The sequence below is a fragment of the Mixophyes fleayi genome, chromosome 4 (genome assembly GCF_038048845.1).
Source record: "Mixophyes fleayi isolate aMixFle1 chromosome 4, aMixFle1.hap1, whole genome shotgun sequence".
Classification (NCBI taxonomy): domain Eukaryota; kingdom Metazoa; phylum Chordata; class Amphibia; order Anura; family Limnodynastidae; genus Mixophyes; species Mixophyes fleayi.
This window is the reverse complement of record NC_134405.1, coordinates 3,794,204-3,812,346: the sequence shown is the minus strand read 5'-3', so window position 1 is coordinate 3,812,346 and position 18,143 is coordinate 3,794,204. Positions and strand designations below refer to the sequence as shown.

General features: G+C 48.7%; 1 protein-coding gene across 1 annotated transcript; it reads left to right on the top strand.

Annotated features, from left to right (window-relative positions):
• Window positions 1–3,254: 3,254 nt before the first annotated feature.
• Window positions 3,255–11,346, top strand: MEPCE (methylphosphate capping enzyme). The gene is made up of 5 exons (XM_075206165.1): window positions 3,255–3,357; window positions 3,596–5,136; window positions 5,299–5,517; window positions 5,848–5,974; window positions 11,091–11,346. Exons 2-5 carry the CDS (start codon window positions 3,829–3,831, stop codon window positions 11,180–11,182), a joined length of 1,746 nt encoding a protein of 581 aa, XP_075062266.1. The 5' UTR covers window positions 3,255–3,357; window positions 3,596–3,828; the 3' UTR covers window positions 11,183–11,346.
• Window positions 11,347–18,143: the final 6,797 nt, after the last annotated feature.

Sequence of the window (18,143 nt, the reverse complement as noted above, 5' to 3'; positions counted from 1 at the left end):
ATCCTGCATCCTGGTGGGCCATAATGGCTGCCTAAATTGTTACCTCGCCAGCTGATACTGAGTGCCGCGACCTGCACGTTCCTTGCAGCGAAGTCCATACCTCCTTGCAGGGGTCCCTGGTGAAAACCAGGGGCGTGTTAGACTTTGCGCCTCAGTAGCGCCAGCTGCTGGCAGGTATCACCAACTCCACCTAGTGATTCTGACACTCCACTTCTGAAGCTTGGCTTTGTCAAATGGATTTGCTCTCATATCTACTTGCCTTGTATAGAGAATTTTGCTCTCTTCTCTACTGTTCCTTGTCTGACTCTGAGTACTGCCAAATACATTCTGGTTGCTCACTATCTGCTACTGTGAGCTGGCCACTCCATCAGACAAGTGCCAGACTACTCAGCATTAACCCCTACCTCAACGGGTAAGTGGTGGATCAACAAGTCTTGGGGCTAGATTTACTAAACTGCGGGTTTGAAAAAGTGGAGATGTTGCCTATAGCAACCAATGAGATTCTAGTTATCATTTAGTTAGTACATTCTACAAAATGACAGCTAGAATCTGATTGGTTGCTATAGGCAACATCTCCACTTTCTCAAACCCGCAGTTTCGTAAATATACCCCTTGGGGTTAAACATGTACCGCGGAATATAACTAGTTCCTCGGAAAGGGGGCTGCTAAAGGTGAACATCTTGTAAGGAAGTTCTAGCTACTGTGGATCTCACACTACTTAGCCTTTAACAAAGGTACAGCCCTTTCTCACCGCGGAAGCCACCAAAACTCTTTTTCACACCGTTGTAATCTGAACTCTACCTACACTACTTGCCGCCTCTTCCACTCTGCCGATGACAGTCAGTTCGTTACTTTCACTAATTACATCTTCGCACTCCTAGCTCCAGAACTTTGTTGAGTTGCTCCCCAGCTGTGGAACAATCTCCCACACCCTACCAGACTAGCTTCTACTCTCAGAGGCTTCAAGCATACCCTTAAGACTCATTTCTTAATTCAAGCCTATCAGTCCTCCTCCTAGCTCCCTTGCCTCGGCTTTCACCTACACACCCCCAGTCAGTACCACCCTATTTGTGCTCCCCCTTTCCTTTAGGATATAAACTCTCACAAGCAGGGCTCTCCTTTCTTCTCTTCTCCCTCTACTATTCCATCACCCACTGTACCTTTGTCTGCTTCCTCTAGCCGTCCTTAAGCCCAGGTCTACTTCACATTGGTCGCTATAATCACTCTCACTGTCCTGTAAATATTATATTATGCATTACTGTTTTATCTGTATATTTGTTAATTCAGTATGTCTGTTCTTTTGTATTTTGTTCATGTATTGTCTAATGATTTATGGATCACTGTTTTCTGTCATGTTTGGAGCTACTGCAACGGGTATATGTGGGTACTGAGCGGTATATAACACAGGTACAGCGTGTATATGGGGTTACATACCACAAGAGAAAGGGGTATATGGGTATACTCGGCGGTATATAACACGGGGGCAGGGGGTATATTGGTGTATTGGGCGGTATATAACACGAGGACAGGGGGTATGTGGGGCACTGGGCGTATATAATACGAGGGCAGGGGGTATATGGGACACTGGGCGGTATATAACACGGGGGCAGCGGTTATATGGGGCACTGGGTGGTATAAAACATGGGGGCAGGGGGTATATCGGTGTACTGGGGCGGACTATAACATGGGGCAGGGTGTATATAAGGGTACAGAGCGGTATACAAGGGGCAAGGGAAATATGGGAGTACTGGGTGGTAATAACACAGGCAGGGGGTATATGAGGCACTGGGCAGTATATATAACATGGGGCAGCGGGTACTGGGGGGAATATAACACGGGGCAGGGGGTATATGAGGTATTGGGTGCTATATAACACGGGGCAGGGGGTATATGAGGTATTGGGTGGTATATAACACTAGGATGGGGGTATATGAGGCACTAGGGGTATATAACTGAGGGGCAGGTGGTATATGGGGCACAGCACGGTATATAACACTGGGAAGGGGATATATGAGGTACTTGGGGTATATAACACTGGGCAGGAGGTATATGAGGTATTGGGTGGTATATAACTGAGGGGCAGGTGGTATAAGAAGCACTGGACGGTATATAACACGTGACAGGGCAAATAGCACGGGGGCAGGAGGTATATGAGGTACTGGGTGTATATAACACAGGGCAGGGGGTATATGAGGTACTGGGTGTATATAACACTGGGCAGGAGGCATATGAAGTACAGGAGGGGTATATAACTGAGGAGCAGGGGGTATATGAGGTACTGGACGGTATATAACACGTGACGGGCATATAGCACGGGGCAGGGGGTATATGAGGGTACTGGGGGTATATAACTGAGGGGCAGGAGTATATGAGGGTACTGGGCGGTATATAACACGGGGTATATGAGGGTACTGGGCGGTATATAACACGGGGTATATGAGGGTACTGGGCGGTATATAACACGGGGTATATGAGGGTACTGGGCGGTATATAACACGGGGTATATGAGGGTACTGGGCGGTATATAACACGGGGTATATGAGGCACTGGCCGGTATATAACACGGGGTATATGAGGTATATGGAGGTACTGGCCGGTATGTAACACGGGAGCAGATGGTATATGAGGCACTGGCCGGTATATAACACGGGGTATATGAGGTACAGGGCGGTATATAACACAGGGCAGGGGATATATGAGGTACTGGGCGGTATATAACACGGTGGATGGGGGTATATTAGGGACACGCGGGCACACACCCGCCGCCCTATGACCCGGGCCTGGAGCCCACGGCCGCCATTTTACGAGCGCTGACGGAGATGGAGAGGATACAGCGACGACACCAGAACGCAAGGAGGGTGGGAGAGTGCTGGAACTACATGTCCCGGCATGCTCCTCGGCAGAGCTGAAGCCCCCGCCCACTGGCTAGGTGCCCTCGGCGGTGCCTGTCACGGCTCTCCATGTACGTGGGGTTTGGGTGATGTTGTCCTCTCTGCCTCCGGATCCGGACGGTAGATCACCATAGAAACCTTTCCCTGAACGACGTGCACGGACCTACCGTCTCTGGGCGGGTCCGACCATCCGGAATCTATCAGGCGAACATCCGGGCAGCTACTGCATTGTTTACCTTTGTGATTGGCCGCCCGGGAGAGGTGGGTCCTCCCCCTTCACCTCGCTATTGGTTCCTGCTGCCCTTCAGTCACGGCCACGTGACGACGACTGGCCGGGCCGAGGGGCGGGTACGAGAGAGAAGCCACAGGAGAGGCTGGGCTGTGGGCGGGGCCCGGGACGTCTATATAAAGAGGCGCACAGCGCGCAGTCACACATAGACTCGCTGTCTCTCCGATAGTCTCTCAGGTGTGCGGGGGTGTGGGCGTGGCTAGCTGGGGAGCGCATGCGCCGTGCAGGGAGGGAAGGGAGCGCAGCCATTGGCCGCACGAGGTGTCCGGCTAAGGGGGCGGGGTTATGTTGGGGTATAAGTAGCGGCGCTCCCCCGCCATTTCTCTCAGTAGTCAGTGGGCGCTGTGAGGGAAGGTTCAGAGCCCAAGTCATAACTTTATCCTCAGTAATAACTTCTCTCTCCTCTCTCTAACAGGCTCCGCCCATCTGACGGCTAGGGACACTCGGGGGCGTGTCTGTCTGCAATAGGGGAGTGGCCTCTGCAAGCCCCGCCCCTTGTGCTTTCTGTCTTGCCAGGTGTTTGGCTCTACAGCTCTGAGGGGCCCCTGCGCCCAGTATGTCCGACACGTAGTTCTGCTCACCGGATCCCCAGCACAGGAGTACCCACGTGGCCCCTGCCTTCCGCAACCTTATTCCCCGGGGGCCCCTATGCAGGTCGTGGTAGATATGGCGTCTTCCTCAGAGACCTTACAGCAAGCCGTGGACCCTGCAAGTATAGGCGACGACAAGACCCTGCTGGCTCCGCCTCCGGCGCCTCCCCCGCTGCCAGATGCCCAGCCCAGGGCGGTGAACGAGGGGCCGGCGCAGCAGCAGCCCCCTCGCGTTTCGCGGAATGGATTCCAGGGCAAGAGGCGGAACAGTTTTCATGTTGGATTTAAACACCCAGCTCCGGTCAAGCGCCGGAGGCGGGTCAACTCAGACTGCGACCCTGTTTTACCTTCCAATTTTCTCCTAGGGGGTAACATATTTGACCCCCTGAACCTCAACAGCCTGCTGGACGAGGACGTGAACCGCACTCTCAATGCTGAGACTCCAAAATCTTCCCCCCTCCCGTCCAGGAGCCGCGATCCCGTGGAGATTCTGATCCCTAAAGACATCACCGACCCGTTAAGTCTTAATACCGGCTTTGGCGACGTGGAGCTTCTGCTTTCCCCTCTCAAGAGCGGAAGGAAACGGCACAGACATCGCCATCACCCGTCAACGGACGCACCCATCAAACCCGCCGTTGTTCTTGTGCAAGAGGCAGAGCCCGTGCCAGAGGAGCTGCGGCCGTATGAGCTCAACACGGTTATTAATTGTCGGGATGAGGTTGTGGCTTTGCCCTCCTTGGAAAGCGAGAAGCCTGAAGGAACGGCGCCGCCCGCCAGTGGCACATGTACGTCTGTATCGCGGCACCGTAAGAGGAGGAGGACTTCCAGCAAATCAGAAGGCAGGCAGGGGAGTCCCGACAAGGGTAAGAACTTGGTGAGTGTGGTGGCCACAAGCAAACCACACAGCGGACCACTGGCCTCTAAGGTGCATTGTTCCCGAGCCCAGTCCGTTACAAACAGTAAGTCTAAGATCCGCTTCCAGTTTGGTAATTACTGCCGTTACTACGGGTACCGGAACCCGTCCCATTCAGAGGACCCACGCCTACGGGCACTACGGCCAGAGTGGTTTCGAGGCAAAGCAGTGCTGGACATTGGCTGCAATGTTGGACACCTCACTCTGTGTGTGGCCCAGAAACTAGGACCCTCCCGTATAGTGGGTCTGGACATTGATGGTTCCTTAATACACGCTGCCCGCCAAAATATAAGACATTACCTATCGGAGTTCTCTAGAAGAGGAGGCTGCGGTTTCCCTGCATCGTTCGTTGCCACGCGGGGTCCTATTGCAGCCCCGAGTCTGCCCCCGGAGGCGGGAAAGGAGAACGAAGAGGAAAGACTATCTTTTCCGCACAACGTGGTCTTTGTACAGGTGAGACTGGGGTGAAGCCTATCAAAGTCCATCTCTGTTCACGAAGGGGGTTAGTTGGGTGCTGGACCTTCTGTACTCCTAACTCTTCAGTCCGTAGAATCTGAAACTTCCGTTGTTCCTCCAATTTCCACTGTTCATTAATATTGTCTTTCTCCCCCGCAGGGTAATTACGTGGTGGATCGTGAAGAGCTCGTGCAGGCTCAGAGAGCAGAGTATGATGTCATCATGTGCCTCAGCGTCACCAAGTGGATCCATCTCAACTGGGGGGACGATGGTCTGAAAAGAATGTTCAAGAGAATGTACAGACACCTGACGCCTGGTGGGATACTGGTGCTGGAGCCGCAGCCGTGGTCTTCGTATGGCAAGAGGAAGAAGCTGACGGTAAGCGGGAGTGGTTACGTACTGTGGGAGGGGGTATATTATCTGTTGTCCTGTCCGTACAGAAGGCCACATGCAGGCTGATTCCGACGCTCTACCCTAATAGATCAGTGTGGCCAGATTGGTTTCCACTGCTGCCCGTTGCCATGCTCAGAATATGTTTACGCAGGTGGGCCAACAAGGGGCTCTCTGCTGACTACGCGTTTTGCCATTCACAATAATGATACTTTGGATTTCCCGAGGATTGTTTACTGGGGGTTGTGTTGTGTACAGGCTGCAACGTCCAGTCGCCCGGTATGAGGACCATTATCTAATAACCACTTTCTTTTGCAGGAATCGATCTATAGGAATTACTGTAAGATTTCCCTGAAGCCGGATCAGTTCACCTCCTACCTCGTGTCTTCCGAAGTAGGGTTCTCCAGCTACGAAGTGCTCGCCTCTCCCTGCACCTCCTCTAAAGGTAACGAGTTATATGTACTGACTGTTCTGGGGGTCTCTCTAATGCATCCATCCACCAGTACTCCTTATAGAGAGGTCAGCTATATATATACTGTATACTAACTGGTCTGGTGGTCTCCCTATTTAATCCATCCTACAGCACTCCTTATAGAGAGGTCAGCTATACATATACTGTATACTAACTGTTCTGGGGGTCTCTCTAATGTATCCATCCTACAGCACTCCTTATAGAGAGGTCTGCTATATATATATATACTGTATACTAACTGGTCTGGGGGTCTCTCTAATGTATCCATCCACCAGCACTCCTTATAGAGAGGTCAGCTATATATATACTGTATACTAACTTCTGAGGGGTCTCTCTAATGCATCCATCCACCAGTACTCCTTATAGAGAGGTCAGCTATATATATACTGTATACTAACTGTTTTGGGGGTCTCTCTAATGTATCCATCCACCAGTACTCCGTATAGAGAGGTCAGCTATACATATACTGTATACTAACTGTTCTGGGGGTCTCTCTAATGTATCCATCCTACAGCACTCCTTATAGAGAGGTCAGCTATACATATACTGTATACTAACTGTTCTGGGGGTCTCCCTATTGTATTCATCATACAGCACTCCTTATAGAGAGGTCAGCTATACATATACTGTATACTTACTGTTCTGGGGGTCTCTAATGTATCCATCCACCAGCACTCCTTTATAGAGAGGTCAGCTATACATATACTGTATACTTACTGTTCTGGGGGTCTCTAATGTATCCATCCACCAGTACTCCTTATAGAGAGGTCGGCTATACATATACTGTATACTAACTGGTCTGAGGGGTCTCTCTATTGTATCCATCATACAGCATATAATATCTCATACCAATACTGTCCCATGTACAGCCACATATGTGTTTATTAGAATAATGAATGTATACAAACACTACTTGGCCATTGACATTGGCTATTATTGGCTTTTGAATATTTGTAAGGTGCTTTGTCTGAAGCGAGCCGGTAACTGTGATATCGTATTATACATATTACACTGTTATGTTTCTCTGTCTGTTATTGCACTGGGATACGTTCGGCTTAAGGGGATATTCCCCAACGTGATGGAAATACCAGAGATGTAATATGTGTAGTGGTGAGACGTGGAGCACAGATGTATGATGTACCGTGTAGTGCTGAGACGTGGAGCACACATGTATGATGTGCCGTATAGTGGTGAGAGACGTGGAGCACACATGTATGATGTACCGTGTAGTGGTGAGACGTGGAGCACAGATGTATGATGTGCCGTGTAGTGGTGAGACGTGGAGCACAGATGTATGATGTGTAGTGGTGAGACGTGGAGCACAGATGTATGATGTACCGTGTAGTGGTGAGACGTGGAGCACAGATGTATGATGTACCGTGTAGTGGTGAGACGTGGAGCACAGATGTATGATGTACCGTGTAGTGGTGAGAGACGTGGAGCACAGATGTATGATGTACCGTGTAGTGGTGAGACGTGGAGCACAGATGTATGATGTACCGTGTAGTGGTGAGACGTGGAGCACAGATGTATGATGTACCGTGTAGTGGTGAGAGACGTGGAGCACAGATGTATGATGTGCCGTGTAGCGGTGAGACGTGGAGCACAGATGTATGATGTGCCGTGTAGTGGTGAGACGTGGAGCACAGATGTATGATGTACCGTGTAGTGGTGAGACGTGGAGCACAGATGTATGATGTGGTGAGAGACGTGGAGCACAGATGTATGATGTACCGTGTAGTGGTGAGACGTGGAGCACAGATGTATCATGTACCGTGTAGTGGTGAGACGTGGAGCACAGATGTATGATGTGCCGTGTAGTGGTGAGACGTGGAGCACAGATGTATGATGTGCCGTGTAGTGGTGAGACGTGGAGCACAGATGTATGATGTGCCGTGTAGTGGTGAGAGACGTGGAGCACAGATGTATGATGTACCGTGTAGTGGTGAGACGTGGAGCACAGATGTATGATGTGCCGTGTAGTGGTGAGACGTGGAGCACAGATGTATGATGTACCGTGTAGTGGTGAGAGACGTGGAGCACAGATGTATGATGTGCCGTGTAGTGGTGAGACGTGGAGCACAGATGTATGATGTGCCGTGTAGTGGTGAGAGACGTGGAGCACAGATGTATGATGTACCGTGTAGTGGTGAGACGTGGAGCACGGATGTATGATGTGCCGTGTAGTGATAAGAGACGTGGAGCACGGATGTATGATGTACCGTGTAGTGGTGAGACGTGGAGCACAGATGTATGATGTACCGTGTAGTGGTGAGAGACGTGGAGCACAGATGTATGATGTGCCGTGTAGTGGTAAGAGACGTGGAGCACGGATGTATGATGTACCGTGTAGTGGTGAGAGACGTGGAGCACAGATGTATGATGTACCGTGTAGTGGTGAGACGTGGAGCACAGATGTATGATGTACCGTGTAGTGGTGAGAGACGTGGAGCACAGATGTATGATGTACCGTGTAGTGGTGAGACGTGGAGCACAGATGTATGATGGGCCGTGTAGTGGTGAGACGTGGAGCACAGATGTATGATGTGCCGTGTAGTGGTGAGAGACGTGGAGCACAGATGTATGATGTACCGTGTAGTGGTGAGACGTGGAGCACAGATGTATGATGTACCGTGTAGTGGTGAGACGTGGAGCACAGATGTATGATGTACCGTGTAGTGGTGAGACGTGGAGCACAGATGTATGATGTACCGTGTAGTGGTGAGGGACGTGGAGCACGGATGTATGATGTGCCGTGTAGTGGTGAGAGACGTGGAGCACAGATGTATGATGTGCCGTGTAGTGGTGAGACGTGGAGCACAGATGTATGATGTGCCGTGTAGTGGTGAGACGTGGAGCACAGATGTATGATGTACCGTGTAGTGGTGAGACGTGGAGCACAGATGTATGATGTACCGTGTAGTGGTGAGAGACGTGGAGCACAGATGTATGATGTGCCGTGTAGTGGTGAGACGTGGAGCACAGATGTATGATGTGCCGTGTAGTGGTGAGACGTGGAGCACAGATGTATGATGTACCGTGTAGTGGTGAGACGTGGAGCACACATGTATGATGTGCCGTGTAGTGGTGAGACGTGGAGCACAGATGTATGATGTGCCGTGTAGTGGTGAGACGTGGAGCACAGATGTATGATGTACCGTGTAGTGGTGAGACGTGGAGCACAGATGTATGATGTACCGTGTAGTGGTGAGACGTGGAGCACAGATGTATGATGTACCGTGTAGTGGTGAGAGACGTGGAGCACAGATGTATGATGTGCCGTGTAGTGGTGAGACGTGGAGCACAGATGTATGATGTGCCGTGTAGTGGTGAGACGTGGAGCACAGATGTATGATGTGCCGTGTAGTGGTGAGACGTGGAGCACACATGTATGATGTGCCGTGTAGTGGTGAGACGTGGAGCACAGATGTATGATGTGCCGTGTAGTGGTGAGACGTGGAGCACACATGTATGATGTGCCGTGTAGTGGTGAGACGTGGAGCACAGATGTATGATGTGCCGTGTAGTGGTGAGACGTGGAGCACACATGTATGATGTGCCGTGTAGTGGTGAGACGTGGAGCACACATGTATGATGTGCCGTGTAGTGGTGAGAGGCGTGGAGCACAGATGTATGATGTACCGTGTAGTGGTGAGACGTGGAGCACAGATGTATGATGTACCGTGTAGTGGTGAGACGTGGAGCACAGATGTATGATGTACCGTGTAGTGGTGAAACGTGGAGCACAGATGTATGATGTACCGTGTAGTGGTGAGACGTGGAGCACACATGTATGATGTGCCGTGTAGTGGTGAGACGTGGAGCACACATGTATAATGTGCCCTATCTGTATCATTGAGCACAGATGTAAATGACATGTCTCTGGGGTCCTATCTCTAATGACGTATTAGTCATATACAGGGTGGGTGTCTGACACATTGGGGGTGATGTGACTGCTCGGTGTGTTGTATTTGTCTGGTTTGGGCAATGCCCCTGTGTTGGCAGACGTGACTCTCCCGGCTGCAGGTCTTGTTGGGGCAGGCTGCCTGCAGTTGCCTTTGGGGATAATTAATCTATAAATACGCTTAGACTCTTGGCATTAGGAGTAATATAAATGCCTCAGTTACTACTGTGATACATGTAATACAATGGGGGCAGCCAGCCCAGGTAATAGGTCTGTATTGTTTATATAGCGCCAGTCCTATTGCCCAGCGCTGTCACGTCTGTGTCGCTCCCTCTTAGCAGAATGTATACAGAGAACAGCGCCCCCAGTGGTGGATATACAATATAGCCGAATTGTCTGATTAATCTGCCGGCGGGAAGCTGTATACAGACCAGTGTCTCAGGCCTTGGCCCTGCTGGTTGTTTTGCTGTGAATTTGTGGAAACGGCTGAAAAATATAATGTATATATTATATATTTTACAGGACAGGTCCCAGCAAGGTCCTGGGACATGTCAGGACTTGCAGCTCAGCAGCTGTAGTCACATAACTCACTTTATATTGGTGATGTCTTCATAGAAGAGTCTGCAGATATTAGGGACTGATGGATCACTATTATATCCTCTACAATGGCAGAATAAGCCCTGCTTCCTCTACATAGAATGTATCCTCCTTATCTCATGGGTAACGTCACTATAACAATGTCTCTGTAGGAGCCACAGCTGTCTGTACAGGGCTCACACAGCATTGTAATCACTCTAATGTTTTACCTGGTAATGCCAGTGGGTGGCGCTCTACACACACAGCCTGATATACAGCAGACCCCCACAAATGCACTTTGTTGTGAGTTACACATTTCTTAATCAACATAAACTATGACGTATAGGTGCGGCTGCAGCAAAGATCTCCAGCTTGATGTCTACTGTATTATTAATAGAATTTTCCTTGTGTGTATCTCGGATGGCATCAATGCAGGAGTCAGAGAATTGCCCGTAATCCCCCTCCCCTGGGTATAAACCCTCCCAAGTTCTTTCAGGATTTGATGTCTGTGGTGTATTTACCTGTTCTTCCATTGTACTTCATAGCGTGCAGACCTCGGTCTCATATGGTAGGGTGTAGATAGTAACTCTCCTGTCTTTCCCGTTGCAGGATTCCAGCGGTCCATCTATGCTTTCCACAAGTCCGGCCCCAAGGATGAGCTGCCGGCCGCACACCCCAGCGCAGCTTCTACGCAGGGCTAACCAGAAGATCGGGATTTTTTTTAAGCTCCCCTTTTATTTTTTATTTTGGTGGGTGGGACAAAATAGTTTATTTTTTAAGAAAAAAACAAATGCATTTTTCTTGGGGTTTAAACCTTGCCTGTTTTCAGGTACATTTGCAAAAATATAATCTTATTTGATGCTGACCTGGTCTCTCTGATTACTTTGTACATCTTGTGTATAGTGCACCCTAGAGGCCCAGTGTGTAACTACATGTAGTAGGTCTGAGTTACACTAACCACGCTGTCTAATAAGTTGTAGGAGGGTGCAAGAACCTGCTAACTCAGCCAGCGAGGTGGAGAACCCGACGCTCTTTATTGTCTCTTAGAACAATCGTATTCAATCCAACCAGCATTTCATTCAAAATAAGTTTTTTGCTTGGGAGTTAAGGTTCTCTAAAACAAAAAGGATTGAGAACTCCACACAGGTTGTTTGTATTCTATAAACAACCTGTGAACGGGACGCTGAGTGGACCTCTAAGGGCTGCTAGGAGTTTAACTCCTTATTAAGTACATCTTTATTACATGCACAATAACAAACATGCAAATGTTTTACTGACTGCTGATGGCCAGGAAATACCATATAACGTACACTAGAGGGAGCCGTTTCATCTCCCAGCAGCCCTTCACAGCTTTTACCTTCTCTCCAAAGAAGCAAGACCAGCACAAGGGAAAGACTTTCTCCCACACACTAGTACAGGTGTTGAATGAGGCATACGTCACCTATTGTCTCACACTTCTGTTACATTGCAATGTTTTGGGAGAGGAACCAGAAAAGAGTCAATGTAATCGGGAATAATGGGTAGAAGAAACGTGGGTATTTCATTAAACTGTTCTATGTATTCATAATTATTCCAAAAAGCAATAAGATGGGGATTCATGTTAATAGAAAAGTTCTGTGTTATGATTCTCCGTTCTGGGATAGTAGAAGAAAAGGTTCTGTCAAGAACGCATGAAATGATTTGCCGTGTACAGTAAGAGTAGTAAATGTGAAATACGTCGCCAGGGGAGGGGAGGTTGATACACTACACAATTGTTTACACTTTATACCTGTAAAGGATAATTTAAGAGCAGAGATAAATCTGTTTTCAGAATTTGCAAGTCTCTGTTCTCTGCATTGAGTCAAACGTCACAGAAGCTTGTGTGGGATTGTAGTATTTCCTGGAACAGCAACGTGTAAGAGGAGCAGGAGGCAATACATATCACCTTCTAGCGGTTATAATCATGTAACGGGACCGGCCAGGAAGATATATATTAGGTGGTCGTACAGCTGGGTCTCAGGATTCCTGGGAAGCTCAAAGGCGGTGGATGGAGAAAAGCCGCCAATGTGAGCCGCAGAAGAATGTAGCTCTGCAACATGGCCTGATGAGGAATGACCTCTGTCCTTTTAGAGGGCAGGGGGTGACTCAGAGCGATTCTTGTGGCAGGTGACAGATCGTTTACCCTGACTTACTCTATGGCATGGATCCACCTCCTGAGGCTCAGACGCCACCAATGGTTGCACACTTTCTAAATGATACCACTAAATGAGGTTTACATCCTCGAGAGAGGTAAGTATTACACATTTATGAATACCAGAATTGTAGCATTCCTGGATATAAACTTATGTCTCCCGGGGCCATTGACCATCCAGATATATCAACTTTATCACATCTAATAAACCATAAAACGTTCTATGCACAATCCCTCCTGATAAACACCGAAGGCCACCGGCCAGTGGCCGGCACTCGGTAGCAGGCACTAGTGACAATGGAATTAGCAATAGAGCTTGTTATTCTAAATATGATTTGGGGATTCTGGATACAATACGGTAAATACTTTAAAGTAATTCTTATGTAATTTGTATCTAATTTTCATTATGTCCCTCTTTGTATCCAGTGATTAGTTGTAGCCTATTTCATCTCCTATCTCGTGGTAACAGAGACATTGTCCTTGCTAAGTGTTTAGTTTTACTTTGTTTTATTTCTTCACTTCTTCCATTGTTCCGTTGACTCATAAATTGTAGACATTACGTATAAAGCAATCGTGCCAGAAATATCAGTTGACATTTACCAAAGCCAAATAAAATTACATTAATGAGGAAATGGAGGAGAGTGACGTGGATGAGCAGAAAGGGATTATACCATTACTTTGAGGAATAATCCTGTGTGTGGGAGTGGCCTGTCTGTGTGGGTGTGGCCTGACTGCAGTACAAAGCTGTTGAGAGTTCCTCATGCGCTCTCTAAAATGCACAAATCTGACGTTGCCCCGTGATCCCTCCGCAGCTTGGAATCCCCCTCCGTGTTTCCCTGGGCCGAGCGGAAAAAGAGAAGCAGAAAAACACCTCCCCAGACTATCTATAGGCCGACCGCCGGTTCCAATGCTCCCAGAGAGCACCATCCCTGCCGTGTAACAAGGCAGCTACAGCAGAAACTATACAGTAATATCTACAGCTTATAGGTCAGGTGCTGATATTTATAAAATAGATTACACACAGCTTCTACGTAAGTGGGCTGCATCCCAACTATGGTACTCGGACAATTATGTGAGCAATCTCTAATAACGCTGGGACGGCTGCCTGTACTGTACTAGCCATAACCTCGGCTTCTGTAAAATATTTAAAAAGATGGATTTACATTAAACTTACATGTAGTGGAAAGAAGATGGAAACAGTATGTAACAGGGCGTTGGGCCACCACCCACCCAGTACGGGCTGTATGCCCCATGCCACGGAGTCCACCAATGTCTAGGATTGGGCAGGAGGAGCGTAGGACAATCTGCCACAAGAAAGTGGCTCAAGTGACTCCTGGCTGATGGCGGTGGGTAACACTAGTGTTGTACCAGAGGATCACATAATTGCCCGATAGCTGTCGGATATGGAACAGCGAAGGCCGTGACGTAGACAACCTAAATGTTACGCTCATAAAACCATTGCACAACCACTCGTGGTCTGTGGATGGGGACATTGTCAAACCAGAAGACACCCCACCTGTCTAGGGGAAAAAAAAACCAAACACTGCAATATGGGTTTAATATGATCAATTGGTATTATTAGGTGACTATCACAAGCCATCTGGTCTTCTAACAGTAGAACAGCACCCAAACCAAGCCAGGAACATGCCCCCACATTACAGAAACCACCATAACCCGTCACTTTTGAAAACCAGAACTCATGGCTGTATAGATTGGTGCCAGACATGCACTTGTCTATTTGTGGAGATCATTGTGAAGGATCTGACCACTGCTAGGTAGTCCATGACCTGTGCTCCTTGTACGGTGCCAGGTGTGAGACGTTTATGAACGGCCACCTATATCTTACTCTGTGGAGGCTCAAGTGTGCCGTCAATTCCTCTACATTCGTCTGTTTTGACTTAAATTAAAGCATTATTATGGAGCTCTCGCCCACTGGCACCCATTGCTGGTGGTTCCCTTGGAGCTCCATGATGACATCACCTTAGACGCAGCTGCCAGTGAAACATTTGTCTTGGTCACTTAGGCTCTTGCAAAATGCACCTAACAGTCGCCCCTTTCAGAGTCTCACCTGGCAGCCACAAGGTGCCACAGAGAGGAATAAGGTGATTCTGTTTATGGGTAGAGATGACGTCTTTAAGGGAGTGTTCAATTCATTAGACTCAGCAGTACAAAGTCAGATCTGGTGATTACACCAACAAACAAACCTATGAAGAAAAAAAAGTGTCAACAACATAATTACTCAGGGAGGACAGAGGGCAAGAGGAGAGTCTGGTCTGTCATGTACCTTATGGTATCTCCCACCCATCTTTGATGGGCTGGACACTGAATGTACTATGTGTAGAACTGTGCGATTATATATTTGTATTTCAGGTTACTTTTTACTTCGGGATTTGTTTCTGGTTTTCAATTTGTAAAATCTTTGCATAACACCTACTTGATTTTAATTGCTTTTGACACTGTCGATTATTCTCTCTTCCTCACCACCCTTCACTCCACAGGTCTTCATGAAACAGCTCCCTCCTGGTTTACCTCCTACCTTTCTAGCTGCTCTTTTAGCATCTCTGCTTCCGGCTCTTACTCCCCCCTCTTCTCCTTTCTATTGGAGTCTCTGTCCTTGGCCCTCTGCTCTTCTCTCTACACCACCTCTCTCGGTGAGCTCATTCAGTCATTTGGCCTCCAATACCATCTCTATGCTGATGACACGCGAATATCTTTCCTCCCCTGACCTCTCTCCCGCCTTCCAAACCCAGGTACATAGCGGTCTTTCTGCTGTCACAGCGCTTCCTGAAACTCAACATCTCCAAATCCGAGCTCATCATCTTTCCTCCTGCCAATGTTGCTATCCCTCCCAATATCTGCCTCTTGGTTGACATCACTCTTTCTCCTGTCACCCAAACCCACTGCCTTGGTGTCACCCTTGTCTTAGCCCTCAGCTTTACCCCTCATATCCAGTCCCTCACCAAATCCTGCCACTTCCTCCTCCGTCACAAAAATCCGTCCGTTCCTCTCTCAGGAAGCAACCAAAATCCTGGTCCATTCACTTATCATTTCTAATCTTGACTATTGCAACCTCCTCACTGGTCTTCCTCGCTCCCGCACTTCTGACCTTCAATACATACAGAATGTTGCCGCTAGGCTCATCTTCCTCTCCCACCGCACCACTTCCGCTTCTCCCCTGTGTAAACACCCTTCATTGGCTCCCTATCCGTTTCAGAATTCAGTTCAAGCTCCTTACTCTCAGTTACAAAGTCCTTACCAGCACTTCTCCCCCTTACATCTCTGACCTTGTCTCGAGGTACATACCTACCTGACCCCACCACTCCGCCTCTGACCTCCACCTCAATTCACCTCGCATTACCTCCTCCCATGATCGCCTTCAAGACTTCTGCCGTCCTGCCCACAATCTTTGGTACTCCCTACCCTGTCTCACTCGACTCTCGCCCACCCTTCAGTCCTTCAAACGCTCACTCAAAACTCACCTTTTCAAGCTTGCCTATCCTACCCCCTCCTAACCATTATATCCATCCCCTCCTCTTCCTCACCTGCCATCTACATTTTCTCCCAGTTGGTCCTACTGTCTCTCACCACCCCTCTTTTTAGAATGTAAGCTCGCGGGGGCAGGGTCCTCTACCTATTGACCCACGTCTGTCCTATCACCTCCCCCCATCCTGCATCATACCAACCGCCTGGATCACCTCCCCCCATCCCACATCATACCAACCTCCAGGATCACCTCCCCCACCCCAATACCACATCACCCTAATAAGATCACTCAGGTTTCACATGCAGAGCATCTTTTATTGACATAATATCAGGAGCACAGTGGTCACTTCCTGGTGGCATCAAAAGCTGCAGATACAATACCAAGCTGCCGCTGAAACTGCATCCAAACCTATGGAAACAAACACATCAATATATCACCCTGCAGGGGGAGGGACAGACTCATAGCTCCCTTCTGTCTGTGTCACTGTGTCACCCTGCAGGGGGAGGGGCAGACTCATAGCTCCCTTCTGTCTGTGTCACTGTGTCACCCTGCAGGGGGAGAGACTGACTCATAGCTCCCTTCTGTCTGTGTCACTGTGTCACCCTGCAGGGGGAGGGACAGACTCATAGCTCCCTTCTGTCTGTGTCACTGTGTCACCCTGCAGGGGGAGGGACAGACTCATAGCTCCCTCCTGTCTGTATCACTGTGTCACCCTACAGGGGGAGGGACAGACTCATAGCTCCTTTCTGTCTGTGTCACTCTGTAGGGGAGGGACAGACTCATAGCTCCCTTCTGTCTGTGTCACTGTGTCACCCTGTAGGGGAGGGACAGACTCATAGCTCCCTTCTGTCTGTGTCACTGTGTCACCCTGCAGGGGGAGGGACAGACTCATAGCTCCCTTCTGTCTGTGTCACTGTGTCACCCTGTAGGGGAGGGACAGACTCATAGCTCCCTTCTGTCTGTGTCACCCTGTAGGGGAGGGACAGACTCATAGCTCCCTTCTGTCTGTGTCGCTGTGTCACCCTGCAGGGGGAGGGACAGACTCATAGCTCCCTGCAGACGTACCTGTGAGAGGGCCTCCGTCTCCCCGGTTCTCTCGCCCCACACCTCCAGGTTGTGGTTGAGCTGGCACAGTAGCTGTAGGGCCTCCTGTAGATCCTGACAGAACACAGATTATAAAGGTCAGAGCAGGCTGTGCTATATGACAGATGATCAGGTGTAGCTGGTGTAATGCAGTGACATACAGTCAGGTCCATAAATATTGGGACATTGACACAATTCTCACATTTTGGGCTCTATACACCACCACAATGGATTTGAAATGAAACTAACAAGATGTGCTTTAGCTGCAGACTTTCAGCTTTAATTTGAGGGTATTTACATCCAAATCAGGTGAACGGTGTAGGAATTACAACAGTTTCTATATGTGCCTCACACTTTTTAAGGGACCAAAAGTAATGGGACAATCGACTCACATGTCCATTTTATGGACATGTGTGGGCTATTCCCTCGTTATTTCATCATCAATTAAGCAGGTAAAAGGTCTGGAGTTGATTCTAGGTGTGACATTTGCATTTGGAATCTGTTGCTGTCGACTCTCAATATGAGATCCAAAGAGCTGTCACTATCAGTGAAGTAAGCCATCATTAGGCTGAAAAATCAAAACAAACCCATCAGAGAGATAGCAAAAACATTAGGTGTGGCCAAATCAACTGTTTGGAACATTCTTAAAAGGAAAGAACGCACCGGAGAGCTCAGCAACACCAAAAGGCCCGGAAGACCACGGAAAACAACTATGGTGGACGAAGGAAGAATGTTTTTCCCTGGTGAAGAAAAACCCCTTCACAACAGTTGGCCAAATCAAGAACACTCTCCAGGAGGTAGGTGTATATGTGTCAAAGCCAACACTCAAGAGAAGACTTCACAAAAGTGAATATAGAGGGTTCCCCACAAGATGTAAAACATTTGTAAGCCACAAAAACAGGAAGATCAGATTAGAGTTTGGCAA